The sequence below is a fragment of the Mercenaria mercenaria genome, chromosome 1 (genome assembly GCF_021730395.1).
Source record: "Mercenaria mercenaria strain notata chromosome 1, MADL_Memer_1, whole genome shotgun sequence".
NCBI lineage: Eukaryota > Metazoa > Mollusca > Bivalvia > Venerida > Veneridae > Mercenaria > Mercenaria mercenaria.
The window spans coordinates 120,756,378-120,766,775 of record NC_069361.1 but is presented as its reverse complement, the minus strand read 5'-3'; the positions used below and the strand labels follow the sequence as shown (position 1 = coordinate 120,766,775).

Genomic DNA, 10,398 nt, shown 5'->3' with positions numbered 1-10,398 from the left:
ATTTTTCAATACAAACCCTTAAAACAACACTTTTTACACTTTTGTGACATTATCCGCGATCGAATATATCATTTTTTTGAAGAAAATCAGTTGACGCAACTAAAAGGAGGGTAATCAGTAAATGGAAAGGGATTGTGCATATTTGTCGCATTAACGTGATTAATGTGTTATAATATTGGTTAGTTACAAGTATCCAGCACTTATGTATTTAGATTAAAAGGTTCGTGGTCTCAAAAAGGATAATTAAGTGGAATCATTCACGGCGATTTACCATTAACTAAATTGCACAATGACATTCTGACATAGCTGGATTTTGTCGCAAGTTAAACAAAGAAGGAAGTAGTCAGTCTCTCTATATTTAAGAAATAAGTATTAATATCACGTGGGCGTAGCTCATGTGATATAATAATACGCATCAGATGACAAACAATGAAGAGCAAATCACTAAATCTGATAAATTTTATCGATTCTAACACGTTATGAAGGACTTTAAAGTACATCCTTGACGACATCCATCAAATGCTAGTATTTGCCTATTTTCTATTTTGTGTTGAGTTCTTTTCCTGTGCGACTGACGTAATAATTGTGACGTCAGGAAAATGTTTTGATATATAAAAGTACACAATAATCAGCTAGGAAAATGAATTCGGTTGTGTTAAAATCTGCGATAAACAACGGTTGACGCGCGGACCGGTAAGACGGCATTATAAAGTCCATTGTGACGTCAAATGGTGACATGGCATCCGGTTTATTACAACTTGGAAAAACGAAGCCCAGCAAAATCATGAAATTTCAATGACCATATAAGAATAATAACAAGAGGGTCATGATGACCCTGAATCGCTCACCTAAGTACTATGAGCCACATGATTCAAATGACAAAGTGATCTTAAAATATAAAGAAAGTAGGCTAGCAGGACAGTCATGGTCACTGAAAGTCAGTTTTAAGATCTGTGTGCTTAACTGTACATGTCATCCAAATTTCAAGGTTGAATCTTAAAAAAACAAGAAAGTAGGTCAGTAGGTCAAGGTCACAGTCAGGTGACCCCTTATCACTTGGGGTCATCATGTAATTAGAATTAAACCGTGTAGGAACTATGATCTAATAATTGTTAAGTACTTTTTCCTGTATAACTCATATAACAAGTGACCCCAAGGGCAGGGCCTCTTTTCATCCAAGGGGTATAATTTGAACAATCTACTAGGCAATGCTACACACCAAATATCAAAGGCCTGGGCCTTGAATTTTAGAACAAGAAGATTTTTTACTTGAGTCCCGTCTCTCCAGAAATGCTAAATTTCAATTGGTCAAGGTATGTTGACCAATGGACAGTGAGAGAACCCTTTATAAGATCAATTTTCCAAGTGGCAGCACTATTCTGCCATTCGAAGAAATATAAATTGTAATAATTTTTCCTCGTATTTAGGTAACAGAAGTTTATGATCTTGGGTTGTTTTTGAAATGACGCATTTATTTATTCGTACTAGGAAAATATGAATTAAATTAAAGATGTTGAATGTGTATATAGAGTTAAAAGTTTTGATAATTCTTTTTAAATGCGATAATGAAAATTGTGATGTTTATTCTGTATGTAAGTAACGATACAAAATTAAGTGATACTCCTTAATTTGATAGTAAACATTATGTACCAGTTTAAGTATGTTGACAGTGTCTCATTGAATAACATGTTTTCACTGATACTGAAATACTGATCGATAATCAAAAATTCTGTAATAACTCTGAAATATTGGTTGTATCTTTCATAACCATAATTTAGATAAATCATCTTAAAGTTGAGAATTATATCTGTTTGAAATATTTAAATTTAAACTAAGAAATCATTATAATTAAAAAGTTTTAAATTTTGTTTCATGAACTGAATTCAACTGAAACTGATGATAAACTATTGCATATATAATCGCACCTATTGCGTTGGTAAGAGGAGTAAAACCAGACAGGCGATTCGTCTGCAGGTACCTGTTGTTTATAAGGAGATGGTACCTCACATAATCGTTCCTCCAAACATATGTAAGCCATATGAATATCTTTTTAAATAATATGAATAGAAATCGGAAGTTTTTTTTTACGGTACACAATTCCAAAAGAAATAGAAAATCCCTTAACGTTTTCTTGAAATATCTCGGCAAACCTGAATATCTGAGAAACTATCAGTGGATACAATTAATCTCACAAACCTTAACTAAAACGCTCTCATACCAAAATTATTTGCCTTTAAAATGCGATTGGCAGTATCGGGTATTACACAGATGAACAAGGTCCGTCAATCTCAAATGTTTACTAGATTTAGCAAACAAGATCCATACATGTTAATTATTTTAAGCCAGATATGCAATGAATCATATAAATAAATGGCAATATAGCAACATTTTAATAGCATATAGCCTCTACGAAGAAAAGGGGGAAACATACATCTATGTTCATACACAACGACTAAGACTATGTACATATTTACATAATATTGGTGCAATACTAATGAAAAAAAAAACGTAATAAAAACACAAACATTTAGATGGAACACAGAAGTGCATCGCCTTGATACGATCAGTGGGAAAAAGCCCACCAATATGGTATTTACACTAGTTTACAGGCGACAAACCTCAATCTTGAACCCAGCTCATGTTCCTGTACTAGTGAATATTTTACAAACCTAACATGATCACAAGATCATATTGAGAAGCACAAACAGTCACGTAACGATACATGAATTAAAAATACACGGAACCATAAACGTGTGTTATCCATAAATTTGCAGAAGCATCAAATCAGAAGTATTTCAGGACATGAAAAAGCAGCAATATAAAACCTTGATAAAAGTTTTAATGTTTTTAAAGCAGAGATAGTTTAATTATATCAGACACTAGTTTTTGATTAACAATTTTGAAAACATGAATTTACAGTATAACTTTGGGATTGTTACAAGTATCCTTATGTAAATATGTTTCAATATTGCTATACATCTTTTTATGAAAACGTTTATTATTTAGTTTTTCGCATAACTGGCATTCAGACTGTCTCATGCTTTCTGTTTTTGTTTCAGCAATATTGTACTTGTCCTTGTGTTTCAGATACGAAGTGTACAGATTAATATTTTGGCTAACATTCAGCATAAACACAGCTAATGACTTTACAGTTTGAAATGCCGATGTATCAATAAACGCTTTGTTATCAAAATGCTTAGAATAGTTTAAACCACCCCGTACAACTAAGACAGTATCTAAACTTAAATAATAATAGAATTTTTCTGAAATATAGTCGGTACAAATGCTGTTTTCGAACGACAAGTAAAACATATATTCATTGTTTATTTTCTCTGAAAGAATTTTTCGATCAATTCTTATTTTATTGTCTGAACACAATCCAAATATATCAACAGAAACTCCGCTCTGAATTAATTTAAAAACGTATTCATCTCGAAGGCTTGGTGCCTTGCAATGGCTAACTATCCAAGCGGCCATCTTTGTCTTTCTAAAAAATATTGATCTGTAGTCTTTATTTGGTATTACTTTTCTCGTTGTCAATGCTTGCATAGGTCGAAATATATCAGAATCAAGTCTATATCCCCATGACCAGTTCATCGTATTTCTCCAAGCAGGATCTCTATACCATGATATATTTCCAAATGTCGGGGCTTCAAGTCTAAAGAAGACCCAAATTTGATCTTTTTGGCGTTCCTTAAGAAAACGCTCTGTATCTAGTTTATTAACGCCATTTTGTGTACTGAATACCACCGCTGACATCATTGAAATATTTTCCTTTCTTCTGGTATAGATACAGTTATCAAAATGACAGTTATGTTTAAGGTATTCACTATCACCTGCGAGATCTATCCAAGACGGTGCATTAAAGAACGATATGTATAATGTATTCCTAGTAACATATTCATTCTGATACACAGGTTGAATCATATCTACCAAGCTGTTTCTTACGATTCTGGAAGTTAGATAATAATTTTCATAATCTGATTGAAAATGTACAGTTGGAAAATGTATAACGTACCTACTCTCTATAGCTAAAGCTAAAATTGTAACACAAATAATACAAACATTACAGCACATAATCCTTTGTTTTATCATTCTATAACTGAACAGACGTAAATACATTCTTTAATCTTGTAAGCGTTACCAAACGCCTTCAAATTGAAAAAGATAGTGTAACTGTCCGAATGCCCACAAAAGTTAATTAAACAATTATTGATATCAAATTAAAAATTTTTTATGACTTTTGTTTGTTTCCGTTGTATTAGAACATACTTGTGTATGACACAGCAGCTCTCAATGGACATTTGTATTTGATACAACAATCTCTCCTTTCTTTCAGTTGAGAAAGGCATGTGTATGTTTTTACTACCCTTTGCAGCCATTATATATTAGGAATCGGTCTGACAAATTGGGCATCAGTCATTGATCTCTTCAGTGTGCTATTTACAAGTTGTTGACTTTTTTATTTAAATAAGAAATGTCAACCTCGATAGTTTCAAACAATTTTGCAACACTCGTCTGGTTTTCCCGTGTGAGTTATATTAGCTTTTATTTAATTCTGCTCGCCATTTGCAAAATATTTCTATTTTGGAGATTTAAGGGAAAGTTCACTTGTAATGTTTCGAACAAACAGACACAGCCCTAGGGGACGTTTCACACCCGACTTAAATATATTCAGATTATGTTTGAAAAACAATTTAAAAAATGCACAAAAACATGCCAGTGAAGAAAATAACTTACTGTTCGCGAAGAATTTCTGTCATTTTCTGCTCAACGTTGTAAATTCTTTAAGTCATACTTCCTCTGAAGTTAAATCCTTAAAATCAATTCCCATTTCAACGCGCGGATTCTGAGTCAGAAGATTAACTAAGAAAATAAAGTGTTTAGAAAAAATAGGTACATGATTAAACTATGCATTTAAAACACTATCTAAATCATAGTTGATTTGTTTTTCAAACGCATAATTCAAGAAAAACCCATAAGATACAAAATTGTCACTCCGTCTTTCGTTACAAATAGCTTACATAGCTTTATGTCAATAAAATCAGCCTATTTTACAATCTCGTAATGACACAATTAATTAATTTGCAACGCTGTAATAAAATTATGACATACAATATTATGACGCCATTAAAATATCTGGAGCGAGAAAGTACATATAAAGTGTAAGACAGAGGTACGATGTGTGGGTTCTAAATACTAGCTTCCCGAAATACAATACCACATTTATTGAAGCTCACTCTAAATGGTTCTAGAAGGCTCATATGGATAAAATGTTAGTCAAAGGCGGGATGGTGCTGGTTGCTTCATGTTTATAGGCCTATTGGCAGTTTGAGCCAAGCTTTATCATATTAGTCCTAAAACAAACAAAAAGTTAAATTCAGATAACCATTGTGTCCTTTATTATGTAGCAATACTGTTGCTTTAAAAAAGGTCGCCAAAATGTACTTTTCTGCCACTGAAGAAAAAGAGAAAAAAGACATACATACGAAACCTTGTTTCGTTTGGTGATCTATAGTTTTTTACTCGTATATGAACGTATTCACTGTCGTCAAAGGTAGACCGTCAAAGACTTTGTTTTTTTTAAATATAGGATTGTCAGAATCAAAAGTTGCATTTTACAAACAAAAATATATTGTTATAAAAACTTTGATAAAAATAAACACTAATGACATGTGCAGATTTATTCATACTATAAGTGTGCAGTCGAACAATTGCAGTTTTTCTTTCAAATTTCGTCAAATCGATTTAATAACGCATACAGTCGCATTTACTTTTTAATAATCATAATCTTGCCTTCGTGGCCGAAAAGTGGTCATTTTCAGTAAACAGGTATTTCAGATCCAGTTATATTTATAGCTCGCCTTTAGAAACCGATATCGGTATTTCCCTCAGTGTATGATTAAATGGCTAGTTAATTTCCTGGTCATTCCCCTCATCAATACGGTGTGCATTTTTCAACACCTAGAACAAATCTTATCGCACGATTGTGTACCTCAATAATACAGAAAAATAAAATGCAACCCAAAATAGAATCCTCATAGCTGATATTAGGCTACACAACAGTATTATACAGCTTTGTAAATACACCAAATGATACGTCACCTATCATTTTTCCTTTGTCTATTAGTAATCCCAATGCAAGAATAGCAATCTGTGTTATGTCTTATGCGGATAAATCATGTTAAAATGTTCATCAAGAAATTTTTTATGGTAAGTTTACTCCTTGACTCTTGATTATTACAATAGGAAAGCAATTTGTAAGTACATTGTACAGGCGGAAGACGGAGGAGCATGATATTGCTGTTGCTAGAGTTAATGCTCATATGATTTGTACTAATAATTAGTCGCATTATATATTAAGTAATGTCTGTAAGTAATCGGCATTTTCTGCTGGCAAAACGATACCATTTGCATATAAAGGAATGTAAAATTTCTCAACACTAAAATTAGTATATTTAATAAGAATTTACAGAAGCTATACAATGAAGTGAAGATATTATTTGATGTAATTTATATGCAGTCTAATGCGAATGTTTTACATTTTTACAAAAAGTAAAATATTTATAAATATAAGGAAAATGATTTTAACAATTATAAATCAGTAACCTTAACATATTCCCGTAAAAGTGTTAAGTGATATGAGCCATAGATGTAAACGAACCTGATATATGCCATGTGTTTAAGATATAGCATTCACTAAGTACACCTGCAAAGATATATCATATGCTTAGTAAACCAGCAACGATACTATGCCATTTCTGAGTAAGTACGTATTTGCGTCAGGCAATTTGACATTCTTCTGATATCAGTGTGGCTCATCTCTCACATGGCTTTCCATAAAATCCGAGGAATGCCGAAATAGTTTACAGTGAATTCGTAATTTGCCAAATTTTATTATGGGTCCACCGTCTTTATGTGATTTAAAAGATTTCAGAGGGGTGCCTCTATTAATACTTACTGGCTGAAAATAATGCTGGAATTTATATGCTTCCTATAGTCTATAGCGTGAAGAGTAGTCGAAAACACAAAGCAACTGCTTATTGTCCGCCGTTCTTTCCCGTTTAAAAGCTTTGTTATAAGGACATCGAGTCGTCATTTACCCAGCTTTCCCATGCTCTCTTATACGGTAGATAACTCATTTAGTCTTGATCTCCAAAGAGTGTATAAGTAAAGGGACATCCTCCATTCCATGTTGATAGACGTACTGGAACGACTACGTTGGATATTCCTAGAACACTTACCTGTATTTAAGAATTAGGCTAACTTAGACCTTCCGGCAGTAAATGGCCTTCATTGGGTAGTCATAACTTAGCAAATATAATAGACGTTCCTGAACGTCTAACACGGACATACGAGTTATACATTCTGGAAGGACTAATGTACATGTTCGGGAATAACTAAGTGTGGCGTTCAGGAATGAATAAGTTAGACGTTCTTGAATGAGTAAGTTAGCCGTTCTGGAACGAACGTTGCTCGTTGTCTGAACCAGATTCGACGTTCTGAAATGGCTACTGAAACGTCTACTTGTTGATTTTTTGTGCAATAAATGATATTTTGTCGGGTTTGTTCATTTTATTTCATGTCATTTCAATCCAGTTTTAGTAATTGAAATAGAATGAATTAAATAAAAGCTCCTTGTTGTTTTTTTGCAAATATACTTTCAAGATCTGTTATAGATCTAGATCTATCGGTTGTAATTTATTGCAAATTCTGGTTTTATTTTACTGATTGCTGCCACCATTGTAGATCTAGATCTACTTTGAAATTTTTGTTTCGAATATTTCATTGTCGACGCATAAATGAAAACGAGATCTATCGCTGTAAAATTTTGTATTACGCGATTTTGCAAACTGGACTACTTTAGCTCAGTGTCACTTGGTGCATTCCTTTTTCGGGGAATTCAGTTGGAAATTCACGAGTTAACAAGTTGAGGTTTCTTAAAAGGTGTGTGTTATGATGACCTATTTCTACGTTTCGTTATTCTTCGTTATTTTAGGTTATTTATTCTTGCATAAACGTTTATTTCTATCATCTACAGGTAATGCTTACTTTTGCTTGGAAATAGCTCATCTTTTAAGAAGAGAAATTATTTCAATTTTGCAGAAAACCCCGCAATGAGCCAAATACGTTACACAGTTCTGTGTAGACATAACTACGAAATCCTGTTCGTGTCACTTAAATTATCGCCTCACCAACACTCGATAACGCGATAATTATCGCAATGTCGCCTTGTCAGAGATTTAACAATCCTCGCGAGGTTAAGAGCGCCATAATTATAGTCTTAATTTTCGCATGTCTTTCTTTATTCTCGCATCGTGAAACTGAAATCCAATAAACATACTTGCGAGAATTTGTAAAAGCTCGCATTGTCGCATTTTCGCACTGTCGATTGGGATTAAATTTCCGGACAAATTGATTGATGTAAGTCTTCCTGAATATTATTTATCAATACAACGAAACAAATTTCTAATGACAGTCTCTGCTGGCTGAACACCGCTAAATCCGACTGTTCTTTATTCCATATAATTTTAAAGATTCACTTACTTTAAAACGGTTTTTGATATTTTCTAGCATATTTCTTTTCAGAGATTTATATTCCCGTAATGAACTATATCGCTACTATGATATCTGAAAGTTTGTACCATATTTCGTGCAAATATGCATACTCCATATACTAAATAGAGGGTTGGGCCTTGTCAGAGAAGCTATATTTTCATAACTTGATGTCTGATTTTAATAAATGATATATGTTTGCAAAGAACAAGCCAGTACCTCTAGAAAACAGGTCAAGTCATGTTCGAACCCGGTCGGCTAGGGGTCAAGGTCATAGGTCAAAGTTCAGTAATATTCTCAAAATATGAACTTTTCAGAGCAGTCCTGAAAACGAAAGTACAATCTTCACTGAGTACAACGACACCATTGGAGCAATTTTCTCGTTGTCCCCCGGTCGGGCCAGCTTAGGCTTGGTCTGCACCCAACCGCATATATCAAGTTTGGTCATATTCTGAAACCTGTTTTGAGCGCTGATGGCATCATATCGACTTGTAAGTAGTTTAGACATCAACCAACATATCCATATATGGTATCGGTAGGTACCCGGGATGTACAGGCTCGAACCCGCCCCAACCCCTACGGCTATCCGAGGTACTCGAACATGGCATCAATCGATAGCCAGCACGTTATCGAAAACCTTTCCAACGTGGTCAAAATAAGCAGATATTCAAAGTTCGAACACTACCTGGTGACCTTCTATAACCTGCCCTGACCCCTCGGGCTAAACTAGGTACCTGAACTGGGTCTCAGTCTGTAGCTAGGACCTATATCATGGTCACATGGGTTCAAACTGGGTCTAAAGCCGTACAGACATGATCAAAACTGACGTATTTCCTAAGTTTCAACACTACCCGGTGACCTTATAGGACCTGCCATGAACCTTATTGGTATGTAAAATACTCAAACTTGATTCCATTCGATAACAAGGACCCGTACCTATCTTATGATAATATAGTGGTATATGCCGGGTCACAGGGCATCCAACCGGGTTGAAAACCGTCTAATATTGATAAAAAATAATGCTGTTTTGACTCCAACATTCCTCCTAATATTATATTGTATGCCCTAACCACATATGATATCCCATATACCCGAATGTGATTTTGAACAGTAGCCAAGACCCGTACAAGCCAGACCATATGTAGTAAGGGTATATGTGATGACACAGAGGCTCGAACCAGGGTCTAAACCTGTTAAATTAGATCTAAAGCTGATGTTTCGCTGTTTATGCTGTAGTTGATTTCCATATTTCATCTCCTGTGACCTCTATAGTTTATCCTTCCACCTTTAACCTATCTTAAAATGTATGTTATTTAGCTACAATATTAAGTACCATTTATGTGTAAAGGGGGCTGTTTGCCTTCTCAACAGAAGAAATATCAATCAAAATAGGCCCATTTTTTCGATTATTTCCTTTACCAAACATCCATCTTTTATTTCCTGTCACCAATGTGTGTGGAGTTAGCAGCTTAGCGGCCTAGCAGCGTGAAGTTAGCATCCTAGCAGCCTGTACATTATCCTTAAATGAGTAATCGTTCACATCAAGACATCAATTCATTTTAGATCCTAGCATTCTAGCAATTTTGCAACCGAGAAAACTAACAGCCTAGCAGCCTAGCGGCCTAGCAGCCTATATATTATCTTGTCCACTTATTGAAGTCACTGCCGCTTCAGAGAGATGTATAAGCAAACTCATGCATTAACATCAAACTGCACGGCTGCTTTTCGCATAGCTTTGCACAAGTCAACCTGTCTTTAAATGAGTAATCATATCCGATTTTAATGCAGCATAAACGTTCATCAAGTCATAAATCCATTTTAGATCCTAGCACCCTGGCAATA

The 10,398-nt window shown here is 34.4% G+C and overlaps 1 protein-coding gene across 1 annotated transcript; it reads right to left on the bottom strand.

Moving 5' to 3' along the window:
* Positions 1-2,822: 2,822 nt before the first annotated feature.
* Positions 2,823-8,343, bottom strand: LOC123524868 (alpha-(1,3)-fucosyltransferase fut-5-like). Its single transcript, XM_045303400.2, has 2 exons — positions 4,741-8,343; positions 2,823-3,952 (listed from the first exon to the last, which is right to left on the bottom strand). The coding sequence occupies exons 1-2, from the start codon at positions 4,761-4,763 to the stop codon at positions 2,914-2,916; spliced, it is 1,062 nt and encodes a 353-aa protein (XP_045159335.1). The 5' UTR covers positions 4,764-8,343; the 3' UTR covers positions 2,823-2,913.
* Between the last annotated feature and the right edge of the window lie 2,055 nt (positions 8,344-10,398).